The sequence below is a fragment of the Empidonax traillii genome, unplaced genomic scaffold (genome assembly GCF_003031625.1).
Source record: "Empidonax traillii isolate 1590-97213 ecotype Southwest subspecies unplaced genomic scaffold, ASM303162v1 scaffold361:size2146424, whole genome shotgun sequence".
NCBI lineage: Eukaryota > Metazoa > Chordata > Aves > Passeriformes > Tyrannidae > Empidonax > Empidonax traillii.
The window spans coordinates 670,376-688,780 of record NW_020955554.1 but is presented as its reverse complement, the minus strand read 5'-3'; the positions used below and the strand labels follow the sequence as shown (position 1 = coordinate 688,780).

Below are 18,405 nucleotides of genomic sequence, written 5' to 3'. Positions count from 1 at the left end.
GCAATTTTGAGCTTAAAACTGACCTCAAGGTTACAAGACTCCGTGGCAGACTGTTCCCTTTCCTTGGGAGCACATTGTGCCGCCAAGACGTGAGCACACACCCCCCGGATGGGCCACAGGGCTAATTAAAACAGCGGCTTTGGTGGTTGTGTCTGTTCCGAGAGCAGGTTAGTAAACCAAACTTTATAAAAAGTAATGAAACCAAAGGTGCTACAGAAGCAGACAATTCCCACAAAGACAAAGCAGAGCTCAGAGTGATGAACAGTTGTTTTACTCAACCTTAATACCTTTGAGTTTCTGACCTGTGATGAGCTGAAAAAATGAGAGAACAGCTACAGTCGCTTGAAAACTAAGTTGAAACACAGGGTATTCTGAACTGGAAGTTAAAAATTCCTTCATGAGATTGAGTATCATTGTTTTAAAACAACTTTGGGATATAGCAGTGCCTGAATTTCAAAATTACACCATTGCCTCCCTAAAGGTATTTAATAAAATAAAAAGACAAGGAAAAAGCAGAGAGTACTTGGCCTCACCAATTCCCCATGCAATTGATTCCTCTCACACCCAAGTAGTGCACAATGGATTCATTTACATTTCTTCCCTTGCCCTGCATTCCCTGGCTTTCTAGAACTGCAGTTGGTCCTTTAGAATCACACAAGCCTCTTACAGTTTAATTTACTTATTTTTTTTACAAAAAGGAGAAAGGAAACCTTTCTAAAATGTTACCAGCAGGTCATGGTGGTTGGGGCAAGTGTTGACCAAAAGGAACTGAGATGCTGAAACTGAGGCAGCAGGAAGTGCAAACATTGACCCTGGGAAGATAACATCTCACGTGGCTGAACCAGGGTTTCCATCTGAATGCTCCTCTTCCAGCAAAGGAATCTGGTCTCTTCAGCAACCATTTCACCCTTGGAGCTGAACAGCTCCTGGAAAGGCAGCCCGAGCTCCTGGGCTGGTCCCTGAGGCCCCTGCATGGTGCCACTCTGCTCTGTCCCCCTCAGGGACAGGGGAGTGCTGCCTTCCTCCTGCTCCAGTGTATTTACATTTCAGCAGCCAGCTCCATGGCAGCCGGGCTGAAACACAAAGCCAGAGAAACCTCAGCCTTACAGCAGGTTTCCACCCATTGACAGCTTTCACAGCAGAGCTGCCACACCTTCAGCAAGTTACCAAAAGTTTTCTTCCGTGTGAGAGCTGACCCAGGGTTGCATCTGTTGCTTTGTTAAATTAAAGTTGCATCTTTGTCTTCTATTAGGACGGGGAAGAAACTGAAGATCTCTCTCTCTCTCGCCTTTAATAACATTGCCCAGCTTTAAAAAAAAGGATGACATGGAAGAAATACAAGTGGTGAAAGTGCATAAAGACCAGTGACCTACAGCAAACCCTTCCTCACGCTCTGCATCTGCAGTGACTAGCTTCATCATCACCCAAATAACACACCCTCTCTAGAATATTTCAGTGGGGGCTGACAAGAAATCAAGGTATTCCACTGAGTTGCACAATTAAATATTTTAAATCTCGTGATGCTTCAAGACAACGAACAGCGTTCCTGAATGCCAACAACACCCACAAAGTTGATGCACCCAATCCCTTTCCTTTAATCTCTCTTGTTCACTTACTATCAAAGGCCAAAAAATCAGGTTCATCTTTTATTTCTAGAGTAGCATTCTGCAGTGGCACTGTTATTTCCTCAGCTGCTCCCCTTACACGCCGTGGTTTGGGGTGCAGGTTTCTGCAAGGGCACAGTGAGATATGAGATGAAACAAGAAAATGTGAACCCCTGTTACACCCCCGTGAGTTTCCTCTGGGGGACTCACCACAACACCCAGCACAACAAGCACCAGTGCACTCCAGCAGCCCTCAGAAATGGGCTGGTTTAACCCTCTCTTTAGTTATAAAACCCCAGCACTGCCCGTTCCCGCTGCACAAGACTAGCAGAGAATTAAAGAAAAATCAAAAGCAAATCCCCCAAGAGGCCCCACACTTAACCCCTGTTCAATGTGCTCATCAGGTAAGGAGCCCTGATTCTAATCTAATCAACTGCCTGCTTTAATCATCTTTTTGTTGGCTTTGGTAAAGGCAAAGGAAAGAGAGTTAAAACAAGGCAATGGATTCTAAGGAAAGAGAGCCATGAGAGCAAATGACAATGCAAAACCAGCTGAGGCAGACAGGCAAACACCCTGCCCTGTTACACAAAGAATGCTACAGCATGTATATGACACAACTGCCTCAGGACAGTCTTAATCAAAAAGGTCCAGAAATAAAGACCAGATATTCTCGAAATCCTTTGCCTCCCCTCTTCAGCAGGATGTAATCCTTTCCAGGCTGGTGAATTCAAGATGGATTTAGGACAACCTCTCATTTTAGCGTGCAAGGCCAGCGACAGCGGGGTTATCCTTCCCCAAAAGCCAAGGAGCACTGGGAATTTCGGGGGATGCGTCTGTTTAACAATAGCACCTTTCTGGTCAGATTAGAGATCTGTTCGCCCCTCCTGCCCCGAGCTGGGGTGGATGGAATCAGCCTCATCCCCTTCCCAGCCTCCCAAGCCACCCCTCTGCCAAGGCCACTGCTCAGGCAGAGGGGAGCTCAGCAGACAGGGCCCTTTGTGCTCGCTAAGGGCTTGTGGAGATGAGCGAAAATTTATGGGGCTTTTCATCCTAATTAAAAGCAGAGGTCATCTAAGAAGAAACAGACTTTCAGAAAAGGGAACTTCTGAAGGAAAACGTGTCGTGAGGAAGTTCGTGGACTTCAGTATTTGTAAAGCTGAAGTATGTAGTTTATTTATGTTTGTACTTCTGCTTATGCTTTCCATGGGACGCTTCAAAAAACCCTCAGAAGAGCTCCCACGGATCTGGAATAATATGTGCACTAATTACTCAGCTCAATTTGAGCTCATGGCTTTTGGGACAGCCCCTGGAGCCAAGGGGCCAGCTCCTCAGCTGGCTTCCAGCAACCTGGCTCCATCCCACACGGCTCTCAGAGCAAACAAACTCTTCATTTGTTCAGTGAACCCAGCCTGTCTAGGTGAACTCAAGCGTGGGGATAGTTTTTGTAAAGAGAGGCTATTTAGGAACACGTGAAAATAAAAGCAGCAGAACTTGAACGCTTTGGATTGACACCCACCACTTTATTCCTGGCTTTCTAAAATTCCTGACAGCTTAAAGGGAAAACTCCTCTCAAAATCCTTTATATTTCTATTACAGATTATTATTTTTCTTTTTTTTTTTCCCCTATCTGTTGTGCTGTCATTGCTCCTGCAGGCCACGCCGCTTTATTACAGTCCCTTTTTGTTTTCTCTTTCTTGCTGTCTTCAAAGAAGACAGAGTATTGCTCCACCAGAAAGGGACCTATCTGCCATTCTTTTCCTTGTCCAGAAAAAAAAGACAATTACAGCTCCCCTTTTATGCTTGGCATCATGGCAAACGGAGATTGATACTTGTTTTGGAATTATTACTCCCCTATTCATAAATCTTGCCCAGAGAGTCTTGCTCACTATGCCAGCCTACAGGCACACTATTGTAGGAAATGCTTATTAAATTCAGTTTTATCATTTAACTTTGGCTCCAGCTCAAGGAGTTTTAGATCCGTAACAAGAACCCTGTTTCCAATACTGATTTTTGGCAAGGAAAAATGCTAATTTATCAGAGGTTCTAAAACACAACGAATTTTCCAGCCATGCCAGGAAACGTTACCTACCTACAGAAGAGATTTTTCGCTAGTGTGCTTCCACACCAGGAGCTGAAGCACACTCAAGAGCTCCCAACCACAAGAATTACACGCTTCATTGCAATGATTTTGTTGATCTTTATGCAGAAATTTATCCTTCTCAGGACAACAGTGTCTCCATGGTCACCTCAAAGATGTCAAGGTACACAATCATCCCCTGGGGTTTTGGACCATGCTCCAGGTAGGAAGTGGTACTGACTTAAGGTCTGTACAGAAAAGCTGATGTTGAAGGTACTTTTCCTAATCTGAAAATTTGGTCCCAGCCTAACAGCACAAGAACATCCCTGAAGCACAGACTGGATCAGGGGAATGCTGCTGGCACAATCTTCAGTGAGCCTCTGGAACCATCCCACTGAACCTGCTCGTGCACACACCGAGGATTTCTGGCGTGGCAACAGTCTCCTTAGCAGGGACCATCTGTTTCAGGGCCTCCCAGAACTGCACTGAGCTGGCACAACACTGAAACAGGCCACGAGAAGAGCTTTACAGGGTATATAAACCTGCAAAGAGTCAACAGTTCCTCGGCAGGTGATTACGCAGCACTCTGCAGTCCTCCTTCCCCCTGAGTTCTCTCAGTGCTGCAAACCAGGTGAACTCCAGCTCAGAACTGGCTGTCCTGGCAACTGTGCCCGTGGGCACGAGCTGAAGAGGTCTGAGTGGGGTGAGGTGGCTGTGGGCAGCTGTGCTGGGCAACAGCCCCCTGTACAGCACCATCGAATGCACAGCACAGGAGAGGAGTCCTGGATGGCTGTACAGACCTTTGCCAGCAACTGCAAAGCCAGCCCCAAAAATCAACAAGATAATCTGAGAGGGACAGTCAGGAAGGGGCAGACTGGGGGACAGGCAGGCTCAGGGTGCTCAAAGCCTACCCAGGGCTTGCCTGGGCCACCTCAGGTCCAGCTTCACCCATTCTTCAACCATTCCCCAGCCACATCACCAAGCAGGAGGAATGAAGGGTGCAGATACCCCTGAGCTGACTCTGGGTGACCCAGGAGCCTCTGCAAGCCTTATGGTGTTCTGCACATTTCTTTCCATCCACGGGCTCCAGCCTGAGCTATCTGAGACACCGGTTTCCGGCGCTCAACAAGGAAGATGTAAAAGCAACAGAATTTGATGAGCTGCCAGGGATTTGACTAGGCTACAAAGACTTTGATATTTTACAGAAGCTCAGAATGAAAATCAGCTGCTGCTGTTGCCAAGTGTATGTTACTGTTTTTATTTAAAAAAAAAATAAAAAAAATTCTTTCAAGAACAAATAAAACCAAACAAAGACGTCCCATCCTCCTGTACTTTGGTTCCAAGGCACACTCAGACAGGTTGGCTCACTGGCTGTCCATTTGCCATATGCTTTCAAGTTTATTCTTTTATTCACTCCCACATTTTAGCCCCTGCCATTTCAGAGGAGGAACAGCTGCACAGATGCTCTATAAATAAACTACACAGTTTATTGGAAGAGGCTTTTTGTTTATTTTTTTTAAGCTGCCACATATTCCCAGCTCTATCCTTCTCCATGCTCTCTACAAAACTCAGCCTAACTTCAGCTGCAGCTTAGGTTTGTCCGCTTAGTGTGCTCAACCTTATAAACCATTGCAGCTTTTTATCTATTAATAACAAACTGCACATACTGATCTTATGTTCATTGAAACTACTTACTGCATTAAGTTCATTTAGAACTTAACTATCAGAACTCAACCACCATGACTTAACTATCAGAAATAAATCTGAAAAACGGTCCACAGGGTGGATACACACCGGTGACATACAGAAATCTCAACACACAGCTGGCTGCTGATTCTCTGCGTGTTTTTTAACAAATCAGTGCATTTTCAGGTAGACAGGCCTCTCTCATCCTGTTACCAAGAAGAAAATCTGTTTTGTCTGCTCAGAGGACAGACAGACCTCTCTGACTAAGATCACTAATCTCATCTGTGTGTGCAGGAAGTGTGACAAATGGCTGGAGCAGTTTATCACACCAGTGTAACCATCAAGTCATAAAAGGAATAAGATACTAACCTCCATAAACAAACTAGTGTTCTATTTCTCAGCACAGAGGAAGTATACATTTAGTAAGATAAGGGTACGAAACACATGCTGTTGATGAGATAAGGAGCTTGCAGAAACAGCACAGACATGGGTCTATCTCGTGCTAGCCGAGTAGAAGTAAATGCGCCATTCAAAACTTTACTTTGGGAAATAGGATTTCCAAGAAATTTTGTCCACGAGTGAAACTATGTGCCAGGTCACTGTTAATGCTGGCCTTAAGGCTCAATTTAAAGCCTGGTGCAGCAGGAGTTCACCACAGGTTATGTGGTAACTTCAACAAGACCAAAATTATTTCAGGCACGGTCCTTATTTAGGCACCTAAATATTCCAGGGGAAGCCTGAGGTCAGTGAAGTTGTTGGAATACTCGGGAGTTATTATTTAGACACTTGCATTCAGTTTTATTCCTGACTCTAGCTCCAGGGTCTGTACTTTATGGACGAGTGGTCTGCCAAGGTTTTCAACCCCAGTTCTCTCTGACTGCCCGGGCAGGCCCTCGCTGCCTCCTCTCTGCAGCCCAGCTGGCTGGGCTGAACCCTGGGCTGAGATTTTCCATGCAGGATTCCTCCTGCAGGCTTCGAGCCCTCTTTCTGCAAACGCTCATTTCCTTAGGAAAGCACCTTTTGCACAGGGGCTGCCGAGAGCCAACAACGCTCTGCCAGGACAGCCTGGGCGAGATCCGGAACGGGGCGATGAAAACCCAACCAGCACAGAACACCCTGAGGTGTTTAAACAGCTGCCTCTGAGACCCCCAGCGAGGACCTGAGCATATCTCATCATTCCACAAGCGACAGGCCATGCCCAGCTCCAGCAGGGACACTCCACAGCGGCGTCCCCACCTCCTGCAGCCCCAGGTTTTTATCATGCCCTCACCACCTCTGGCAAGCAACCTGTTTGATGTAAACAGGGGGCAGAGCCAAAATAGTACCTCGGGGTTTCCTATACAGCTGTTTCCCCAAGAAAATGAAAGCTGTTAAAAGGTATTATGGACAACTCCTGGTAGGGGGGGGACACCAGTTGCCTTGAACTGGGGGTTGGAGCATCTCTGTGCCACCTGGGAGAATCAGCTTCCAACGAGAGTTTGGGCCAGCAGGGTCTGGCAGCGCTGGAAGTGACAGTCTCTGCCTTATGCTAAATCAATTTAGAGTCTTGGGGGAAATGGTCAGCCTCAACAGCTGGTACACGGTGAGGCAGAAGGCATTTTATCCAGGAAAATGACAATCCATGCACAAAAGCAACCCCAGTTCATGCTACTCGTGATCTCAAAATACTGCCCTGGCACGCAGAAAGCTCTTTCCTCCCTTGAGAAGTTATGGGGTGGTGAAATAAAAGAACCCTGTCCCCACACAAACAACAGAGAAGGAGCTGGAAATTTTCTCAAAATCATTTATCTGAGAAAGAGAAGTAAATTTCTGAAGAGCCAGCAATGGAAGAAAACAGTCCTATGATTTATTAGCCTCGAGACTCTGAAAAGAATTCTTTGGCCTTTTTCCATTAAGATTTTGCAACCTATGTTATAGCCAGTGGGAAATTGTTTAGTTCCCAAACCATGCCCTCAGTCATAAAATCTGTGAAGATGATTCATTATTATTTATGTGGTGCCATGGGCATGCATGGCATTTTACAGACAAATAGAAGACCCAGCCTCTGCCTTTAGAAGCTTAGGTGAATCTGACTGTCCAGGTCCAAACATTCCTCATCACTCAATGAGTTAAGCAATGATACTCACCTGGGATGCTGGGAAGATTTAGACAGGAGGGTACTTGGAAGGCGTGTAATTACTGTCTAAAAATTTGTGGCATTATTTCATTGAAACTGTAAGACTTCTCAAGTCATGTGTTATTTTGTAATGGTTTTATAATGAAAATGTACTTAGTCTCGTACTATGAATTTCTGATAATATGTATGATAGCATGAAGCAGTGTCACTATGAAATCAGACCATAAATTCTGCACTGCCTACCAATTTCCTCTCTTTTTTGCGCAGCAGAGGGTAAAAGCTCACAAGTTCCATCACACACCTCCAAATATACAACATAAATTACTGAAAGAAAACGATTAAAGACTTTCCATGATTATTGTTAAAAAAGGAAAAAGCGTCCAAACCAAATTCCTGAAGTACATAAAAAATCCTTGTTCTGGCCTATGTAAACTGAGCAGTTACAGCTCTTAGAAACAGGCTGGGACCATTCACCTAGAAGGCAAAACTTCATCATGGCAGAGGTTGTGAAAGCAGCAATTACTGTCGATAAGTGCAGGCAGGAACTGTTTGCTGGACTGAGACATTTCACATTCAGATTTGCACACGGGATTAGCACACCCCTTCATCTACAACCTTTGCGCTGGCAATAAGGGCACACATGACTAATTGGCTGAACAACCAGGGTATCATATCTCCACACCATACATTTGTTATGAGAGTCAGATATAATGTGATTCCAGGAATTTTCATGTTGACACTGCTAAGCCTCTCACACCCGCTCCAATTTCCCTGTTACTCTACACAGTCCTGTCTGTGCCTGCCTTTTTGGACAGCTGAGCAGCAAATGCACTCAGAATAAACAAATTATACCACCTCTACATGAAGAAATGTCATTATTGCACACACAAGTAAGGTACATGTGAACAGAATGGACAATTAAACAAGACTGGTGCATGTAATACCACCCCAGAACACTGGTACCTACGGCACTCCTGCGAAGAAAACACCAGCAACACCCTCCTCTGAAGGCAAGGGAGCTTGTCTAATAACTCAGAGACTGTAAATAAGGGAATACTGACTTCTTTTTTTGTTCACAATGGTGAGGGTCACAATTCCTCTTAAAATGGGAGCAATCGTGTAGTATTTAACACACAAATGAAAACCTGCATGGGGGAGGGAGGAGAGGAGGGAAGCATCTCCCGCTGGTGTGGAAAACTCTCCCCCCATTCAGGTCTTTTGATTCTCCAGAGGTGACTATCTAGCTGAAATACACTATAAACCAACAAAAAAAAACACCCCAAAACCCTCTCTGCATAAGTATGATATTAAATTAAGAAGCCCCCAGGCTCTTAGTGCTTTCTCACATGTCAGGGCTGTCCCCTGCCAGGTGCATGACACTCCTGTGCTCTAGCCCTACTTATGCTCAGCATTTCTTTCATGTCAGTGGCTGTGCAACAGGTAGTGGAAACCTCTGCAATCAACATCAACAGAAGTGAAAGAATTAGCTGTAAAATGACTTACGGAGTAGCCTCTTCCTGAAAGCGATTGAGCAGAACTCTGTGGGAGGAAACAATATGCCACAGTAAGTAATGCAAGAGACTCTGTGTAATGTCAGATAAGAATCATTTCGAGATTCCCTCCCCCAGCCCAGTATTCCTTAGGGGGAAACCTCACAGCCAGGGAGCCTCAAACGAGCTCCTGATACTCTGTGTGCTGCCACAGGAGGAGCAGCCAAAGAGCACTCCCAGGTGAGGGCTCCGGGGCTGCTTCAGCCAAGAGTTTCATGAGCCAGAGCAGGCTCTGACAGCTCCTCCCGGCCGAGGTAGCAGCTCCCAGTGTGGGATCCATCTTCCCAGCAGCAGGGAACACATTTGGAGCCACCCCTCTGCGGTGTGGTGGCAGCTTCCTGGGAACAGCACACACGTGTGAGGACGCTCTCCTGAATCAGGGCTGCGCGTTTCGCCTCATCAGCTCCAACTTTCAATCATGTAACCACATATCCCACTTTCCCTTCCCCTCTCCGAATCCGTGAGCCTCCAGCCTTCACCGCTGCTGCATTACCATATGACAACTCTATCTGAAACAACAACAGCAGCAAAGCGCTAATTCATCATCTCTCAGAGCTTTAATAAGCATTCTGTCCCTTTTGAATAAGTTAAATGACATTGTTTACTCCTGCTCTTCATTTCAGCTCCTCCTGCTCCTCTCTCTACCACATCCTTACCTCTTTCACACGCTGCCAAATCATTTGGTTCTTTTCCTTCTCATTACACCAGCTCCAGTCACTTGGATCCCTTTCCCCTCTCTACGACCCAACACTGTTGAGCTGCTGGTTTTTTGCTGGCAGTAGCTTCCTTGAAGCAATTGAATGAATTCTACCTCTAGCTCCAGCTGCTGCTACGTGCCTTCTTTTTGGAAATTAAAAAGAAGCTGGGAACAGTGGTGGCCACACCACACGACCCAGCAAGGACTCTGCAGGCCAATTCCCAAGTGTCATTTATAATCACAATGCCCTCACTACGTGATTTTATTAAACAAGATCCAGGGAGTCTTAGCAGTCCTGTATCCAAGACTGATGTTCTAGTGGGTACCAGAGCCTGACCAAAACCACCACACTGTTGCAGGCCGATCTTGAGGATGGTTTTTTTGCACCAGTGCCAGAAGTTATCGTGTTACTAAATCAGCACAACAGCACAACACCCCAACGAGACTGATGCAAACCCACTGCAAATATACTTGTCATTTTCCACCAGTCCCTTTGTACTACCAGTTTGCAAACCTTTTGATCAGAGGACACCAGGACACACAGAGGAACCTTTCCAGGCTCCTGCTCTCCGTGGAAGACTCAAGTGCCCCATCTCTCTGCCCGTGCAGCTCAGTGCCACCGCCTGGCACCTGCCCCAGGCAGGCGATTTGCCAGCCAAGAGCCCACGGAGGAACGTTTCCAAAGCCAAGAACAGGCAACAGCAAAGCCCTACAACTGAGTGAGTGTGCTGCTGGACGAAGGAGGGTTCCCTGTTCAGCCCATCACCAGCTGGCACAGGAACCAGGGTGCCAGACAGAAGGAAAGATGTGACACGGCCCTCACACACAGCTCTGCAGCCCAGATGTGACTGGGTGCCAGTCCCCACCCCTGGCATGCCACGCCTGTCCCTCTGTCCTGCTGTAGCTCCAAAGACCTCTGTGCTGCAGGGGAAGGACACCTTTCAAGGGGAGCCTGAGGCAGCAATAACACACCAATAACAGCATTTAACCCCCCACCTTCTGCCTACTGCACGTGGATTTGGCATCTGCCTTCAAATGCTACCAAAAAAGTAGGGAGTTATTTATAAACTCTTAAATGTAAACTGCCCAGAAATAAAGCTGTAGGCTGGTGAAACGAAGGGCAGTAGTGTTTACATCTGTTTTTGAGAAGCTATGAGAAACCTACCCCACCTTCTAAGCACTTTTTACCCCAAAGCACTCATGGAATTCAGCCTTGTACAGGAAAAGGGTTAATTACAATATCCTGCTATCTGTGTAACTATGTCCAACAGCTGAACACAATTATCTGTTCTGACACTTTGGAGAGCTTGATCAGGCAGTTCACCTAAAGTAAACACAGGAATGAGGAGGGGGCAAATTACCTGCTTGGAGAGGCAGGAGGAGAAAAGCAGCAAGGGTGGAAGTTCTCACTCCACCCCCTCCATCAGCTCAGACTTAACCAAGAATGACAAGGTCTAACTAATTGGAAATAATAACCAAAAACAGAAACAAGAGGTTTCATTAGAAGCTTCTCTCCAGGGAAACAGCCTCTCGGAGCATTTTCAGTCTAACAGTTATTTTCAAGCTTTGAGTCTTGTGCATACATGAAATATTTTCCCGGGATGGAGCAGACCCTTGGACAAGGAACTCAAAGGCACTAACAACAGACCTGCTTTTCTTAAGATAACTTTAAGGCATCCCAAGCTGTCCAAGAACCCCAGGAATCTGCAGACCACTGATTTAAAACCACCAAGTAGAAAACAATAAAAACAGTTGCTGAATAAAGTGTTACATCAGAAATAATTAAAACTGAATGGCAATTTCCTCTGGCATTTTTCACATCCACGAACTTCTTCCTCCCTTGAAAACTGCAACATGAAATTCCCTGAAAATCATAGGGGGAAAGGGTGGGGTTTTCCCCCCTCCCTGAGAATTTTTATTGCATGTATAAAGTCAGTAACTGGTGAGTTCTCTGGATTCAACTTGTAAAATCCTCTCCAACTACCAGGTTTATGCACAGCCATGGCCCACACTCTCCAGAGCTGTTGATATGCTTTTTTCTGTGCATCCAACAAACCACTGCTGCCTTCTGGGTTAGCTGGGAACACTGGGGCTTCTTTAGGAGGATCCACACCAACTGCCACATGTAGAAGCTTTGAGAACCCCCAGCTAATACCAGCTGCGAGTGCCAGAGCAGAACAGTTTGTGTGCAACTGTGATGGATGTTCCTAAAGAAAAAAAATCTTTGGGGGTTAATATAAACATAGCTCAATCCATATGTCTCTGTATCAAGATCAAATAATGAGAAAAGTAATCAATCGTGGCTGCAAATATAAGAAATCTTAGTGGAAGTTTAACTTGGCATCTACCCAAAGCTGAAGAAACCTCCTTTGACTGTGAATGAGTGCTTGTCTGGCAAGAACAGTTACTGGGGGCAAGTCTTCAGCTGGAATGACTTCCCCAGGCTCTTACCTACAGGACAGGAGCACTTACATGGAGGGCTGTCAGAAAATCCTTCTCCTCAAAATAGTTTATTTGCTATCTGGGTCCGTTTTCTCCCTGCTGGGAGGTCCCTCAGGCAGCAGGGTGCAACGCTCACCGTGGTACCCAGCCAGCCACGCTCCTGTCAGTGCTGCAGCCACCAGCACACCACCTGCCTGGTGCCTTTGGTTCACCTGACACCAAACCCAAACCCTGCCCTTGCTGCTGCAACCCCAGAGAGCTCCATTCTGGCCCTCGGGCAGTGCCTGGAGAAACCACTGCTGGCAGGAAAGGTGCCCTCAGACACGCAGTTCAAAGACACCACCGTGAGCCCACCTGGCCAACTCTCCACAGCCGGTGCACAACAGCTGCCACGTCGTGCCCTTCCCAAAGCCTTTGCATCTGCAAACCCCAGCGTGGCACAGAGAAGTGGGAGATGGGGAGTGGGACGTGCCCACACGACCCCAGTGCTGCCCACCCCGAGCAAGCAGGGGCTGGTGGGCACGGAATGCCAGCCCCTGTGTCAGAGCAACCCCAAACACTCCCCTGGGAGGGCAGGGCAGGGCAGGGCAGGGCCCTCCCTGCCTGCCTTCACCACCGTCTTTGTGCCTCTTCCAGGGCTCTGGGGAATACCCAGGCTTTCTGAGGGAGACTGTTACTGGTTAGGGGGCAAAATGAGTGTGGTCTGTGCATTTAATGACGCATAAGTGGAGCTGCACTGCTAGATGGCATTTGTGCTTAAAGATAAATGGCTTATAATATTTTGCAGATGATGTGCTCTTTTACAACTGAAAATTTTTGGTTCCTTTTAAGCCCAAGGTTAAAACCAAAACCAGACAGCACAGACATTTCAGTTATGTCACAGAGTGAATTATTTCTACCCTGGGATAGCTCTTGTGTTAATTACACTGGATATAAAAAAAATACACCTTTCTGGCAGCAAAGGCAAAATCTTACTGCTGAAAGACTCTGCTATCCCCCCCACCGATGTCCTTGAGAGTTTGAGTTACACTGCAGTCTGCAACTGTACTTAAAAGACTTCTTCCTTTACTTCTGATAAAAATGGCGATTGCAATTTAGAAAAATAAAAATCATGACAAAATCTCACCAATAACCTAAAGCAGATTTTCCAAAATCGTCTATTAAATTGACAGGAAAAGTTATTTCCCTTGCATAAATAAAAGCATGGCCTTCCAATCCCATGATGCAAAGAAAATCGAGATACCCTCTGTTCAGTTTCTTAAATCCATTGGGTTACTTATTGAACTAGAAAGACAGCAGGAAGGGCTTTAAAATCCAGTAGTAATCACAGTAATAGGGCACCTCAACCAATTCCCCACTCTCAATGGGACAGGCAGGATTCAACTTGAATCTTTTGTATCCTTGATATAAAAACTAACTATAAGGGGATTAAGTTAAAAGCAGGCGATGGCAGCACAACCACAGAATTAGCTCAGTTGTAGCGTTTTCTTCCCACCTCTTTGGCAAAAGACCTAAATTAACATGTTCCAGAAACATCAAGAGTTCATTCCTGCTTTTCTGACACGTGCCACTTTTGTTGGCTGAAACCAAAAGCGCACCAAGTACCCCCAAGTCAGCTGTTTTTATCCCACAGCTACTCCTATGTGAGCACAGGACAGTCCCCAACAAGTGCCTCCTCCCAGTGCTGTTAATGCCATCCTCAGACGTGCCCAGTGCCCCCCGAGCAGAGGAGGGAACTGAGGCACATTTCCCAGCTCCTGCTGAGTGCTGAATCCTGCCTTGCCAAATCACAGGCCCAAACTCATCGTCCAGCCCGGGGCCACAAGCCTGATTTGCTTGGTCAGCACTCAGCTGAGTTAGACAGCAGCATGTACAGAGATGGGATTCTGGATTCTGTTTTACAGCACTTGTTCAGGATGAAACCCAGCTCAGCTGTACCCACCTTCCACTCCTCCCTGGTGACCCCAACTCTGCAGTCAGGGAGGACTCAGGCACGTGAATTGTGTGTGTTTACCCTCCACTCACTCATTTATGGAAAGTTCAACAACAGAACATGGGTTCAGCTTTGAACACCACAGAGGTCTCGTACTTCCTTTCCAAGTAAGTCCCTTAAAAAACTCAAATGTCTTGGAATGGGAGGAGTAAGTGAGGAAAAGGGCAAAAAAGGGCTGAGGGCAGAAGATATCCCAGACCTTAACACAGAGTCTCTTAATGCAATTAATTTCCATAGCCACACTCCTATCTGCTGATACAATGAGTTCAATTGACTTGGCAAAGGTCACACAGTGCATCTGATGTTCACTGAGATTAGAAACCCGGGCCTGACAAGATAACCACAACACATGATGAATGATTTGGATGTCGTGCAAAACTTGAGTGTGTTCCTTCTTTAATTCACTTTATTATGCTGGTTAAACAAAGAGGGTTATGCTTAGAAACACTGCACAACCAATCCGTAACTGGCTTGATAAGCTACAGAACAGCTTCCAGCCAAGACACTTGGACACCTACAGCTGACGGTCACAGAGAGCAGAAGGAAGGATAATCACTGACCAGGAACACAGGAACTGTGTACAGTCAGTCAGGTCAACACAAAAAGACCTCACCCATCTGAAACGCACAGAACCTGCATGAGTGCTGCCCCCATTCAAACCATCACCCTCTCTCACCAAAGCCTTCTCCACACTTCCTTCCTTCCTAGCTATGTTTCACCACCTGAAGCTTCATGCAAGTCGTTACAACAGGGCTTGTAATTTCTGCATCAGCAGTTTTCACGCAAGCATTTGGTATTTTTGAGGGACACTCAAGATAAAGGCAGACAGAACACTGAAGGGATCTGAATTTCTGCCTCCAGAAGAATGTGACTTGCAAGGTTTCACGATCCTTCCATATACATTCAAACCAGTTTCCCAAGAGTCATGGTTTGAGGAGGGGGGTCTTAGAACTATCCTGTTGCTCCCTCTATTTTGCTAAGCTCTGTGATGTCCTTATTCCCCTCTTCCAGCTGTGGATCAGATCCCAGTGTTAGACAGGGGAACAACGTACCCCACACGCCCCAGAGTTTACAGAGTGGATGAACATGGACCTGGGAAGTGACTGTGGTCAGCTCTCACTGCAGAGGCTCATTTGGTTGTGCTTCTTGAAGGTACTTCAGCCTGAGGGACCTGCAGCTTCGTACCCTGCTGCTGCTCTAATCCCTGTGCCCCAGGAGGGGAGCGTGGCACGGAAAGCAGGGGGGAAAGGGGGGGAGACACTGCCTCTGATGGCACACAAAGAAGAGCAGATCACAGTGAACTGCTCGAGTCAGAAATCACAGAAGTTGTTTTGTATTCATCTACCAGAGAAGAGAATTTTATATCTAGCCTATACAATATGCTAAACACTTATCAAAGAACACTTAGAGAGGGGGAGATCTCTGCGTTTCCTAAAAGACTGCTTTTCGTTTATTGTGTTTAAAGAAAAACAAACAAACATGTGAGGATGGGATGATGGAAAATTAGAGAAGATAGCCTGGGGGATGAGAGGTAAAGGCTCTGAACAACTTAGTAGCAGCGCTTGCTGGTTTTATGCACAGCTGAAGCCAATCCCTTGAAAAGGAGAGTTTTGACTCTTAAGTGGCCAGCACCTCTTGCAACATATTTCCTAATCAGCGAGTATTTATGGTCGATATTTTATATTTCCAATTTCCCCCTAAGGGCTCGTGAGAAAGCAGCACACCTGCCAACCTTTTCAGCTGGGCCAATAATTGCCAATTTGCTCTTTGCCTTAGTATATCACTCAATTTAGCCCTGGCTGTGCCCTGCATACATCCTCATTCATCTCTGTGCCCCCATGACAATTAGAGTGTTAGCTTCAGCTAACTAGGGCAACTATTCTACTAGGGTTGGAAGACAATTATTAGTCTATTTTCCCATCTTGTGGCAACAAAATTGAGAATCCATGACAATTACATTCAGCAATTCTGCACTCTGCCGCCTGTTCCCCCTCCTTGCCCCCACCTTCCGAATATTTCAAATTATCACAGCTCTACTACCACATTCAAATTTTCCATGTTCACAGGGAGTGAGGCTTCTATTTAAATGATAATGAGGGACGATCCATTCAATTTAGTGAGGGAGAAAATCCATTAAAAAGCAGGCAGTTCTTAAGCTGATGGGTCAAGAAAAAGATAAAAACCTTTTTTTCAAGCCATTATACAAGGCTCTGTGTGGATTTTTGGACTGTTCAGGACATCAGAAAAGATTAGGACAATTATGGAACATGGGGAAAACCCAAAACAAAATGCCCAAGCCTTCCACTTTTACTTGGGTCAACACAACAAAATAGCAACATGGCTTATCCAGCTCTTAATTCTCTGGCAACTTCCAATTACCTCCCTGTGAAAGAACAGCAGAGGAAAATCCCATTTTGGGAAAGGGCTGTTGACTCTGTGGTGGTTGTAGAAGACCTGAGAGTGCATGTGTAATAGGGATGTCAGCTTTATAGCAGTTTTTAAGGGAATTTTATACCAACATTGGGAACATGAACAAATGGTAGATTCCCATCCCCTCTCCACACCATAAAACCAGGCCTAAAACTTCACTGTTTTCCTGCTCTGAAGTTTCATCATCCCAAAGAAGAGCCCAGCCTCAACAAATCAAACCTCTGCAGCCAGAGATGATTTCACTGGATCATAATAAGCACTTTTTTTTTCCCCGATGACCCATAATAAATGGCACTCGGTGTAATGTCTGGAAAGACTTACTACACAAGCCAGACAATTACTGTCTTAGTATGAAATTGTATCATTCTCTCCCCACAGAAGTTTCCCTTGTGGCAAAGGAGCTGCAGAACGCCCTGGGGTTTGTGGTGGACGGACAGGGGGGCTGTTTGTGTGTGCTCAACATAATCAATCCTTCGCTTCGGTTTTCTTTGGAGTGCAATTATCTCACGACAGACCGGGCCACCTCTTGACTTCACGCTCCATTAGAAACCAATGACATGCACTAATGTAAATAGAGAGCAACTCGCTGGGATCCCACTGAACAAGTCACCTGAGGAACAAACGGCACGGAGGAGCTGGTGGGGACAGAGCCTTTGGAGTCGGAACGACAATGGAGCCGGGGTGGGAAGGACCCCCACACTCCTAAGGTGACAACGCTCAAGGCCACAGCTGACACTTGCATACACACGTTTCCCACCACACCTGCTGTGTGCTGCCCCACAGCAGCCAAACCTGCCACCTCCTGCCTCATTCACTCCATTGTTCACCCAAGTTAATGGGGAAAGAGATGGGAGGGAAAGGCAGCACAGGAAAAAAAAACAAACCAGTCCTGAAGGCCAAATGCACCAAGGAACAGCAGGAGAGTGAGAAGCAGCCCAGGTGCCTCCTGCTGCAGAGCATCCATCTGTAGAGGACACTGCCATGTGCTGGAGCCCCGTTTGTAACCACTAACCACTGCCCCTGTCTCCCCTTTTTATCTTTACTGCCCTGTGGCTTTCTGATCCTCCGTGCCACATGTAAGGAGCTGTGCCACAGGGACCAGACATGGCTGGACAGAAATCGGCACTCAGTAGAATGTCATCATCTTCTCTGCCTTTCCCTGCTCCCTCTCTGCAAAACGACGAGTCTGCTGCCTTTATCCCTTCACACAGAAATGGGGAAAACCAGCTGATTGCACCCGTGGGACTTTCTAAGGCTTCCAGACAGTCGCTAAATAGGCTACAGAACATGTACCAGTACGCAAGGCAGCTTTATACGTAATTAAAGCTAAATTGCACTCATCAAATAATGAGCGAAGAGCATTCTGTGATTCGTGAACCTTACTTTTCAAACTGTTTAATTACTAATTTGAAAAATTCTCATTTGCAGTGGGTCACCAGGTCACAGCAGCAGCCTTCAGCGAAGCTCTGAAGTGCGCCCCGGCCTCCAGGCACTGCCCAACCGTCCCCGTTGACTGAAAAAAGAACAGAGTGCCTATTTCCCCCCGAATCGCACTGGCTGCTGAACAGGCTTTGAAGATTTTGCAGGAATCAGGCACTCAGAGTCAATTCCCACAGGCACCGGGGGGGACTTTGGGGGCAGAGGGAAAGGAGGAGAAAAAAACTGGAAGTGCATGGGCTTAACAAGGGAAGTCTCCGAGAGCAGTTAACGCTTTGACCTGCGCTAATCGCCCATGTCGCGATATGTCACTCCCTTTCCCGTGGTGGCCCCACGTTACAGCAGCGCTGCCACGAGCCCCCTGCTCGCTCCC

The 18,405-nt window shown here is 46.5% G+C and overlaps 1 protein-coding gene across 17 annotated transcripts in view; it reads right to left on the bottom strand.

Annotated features, from left to right (window-relative positions):
- Window positions 1-18,405, bottom strand: part of FBRSL1 (fibrosin like 1) — a 492,401-nt gene that overhangs the window by 254,711 nt on the left and 219,285 nt on the right. For 15 of the 17 annotated variants that reach the window (XM_027892612.1, XM_027892619.1, XM_027892625.1 and 12 more), the window contains one exon: window positions 8,987-9,022. The exons of the other annotated variants lie outside the window; for them this stretch is intronic. In XM_027892612.1, coding sequence (XP_027748413.1) covers window positions 8,987-9,022 — 36 coding nt within the window. The remainder of the gene's footprint in view (window positions 1-8,986; window positions 9,023-18,405) is intronic. 17 annotated transcript variants of the gene reach the window in all.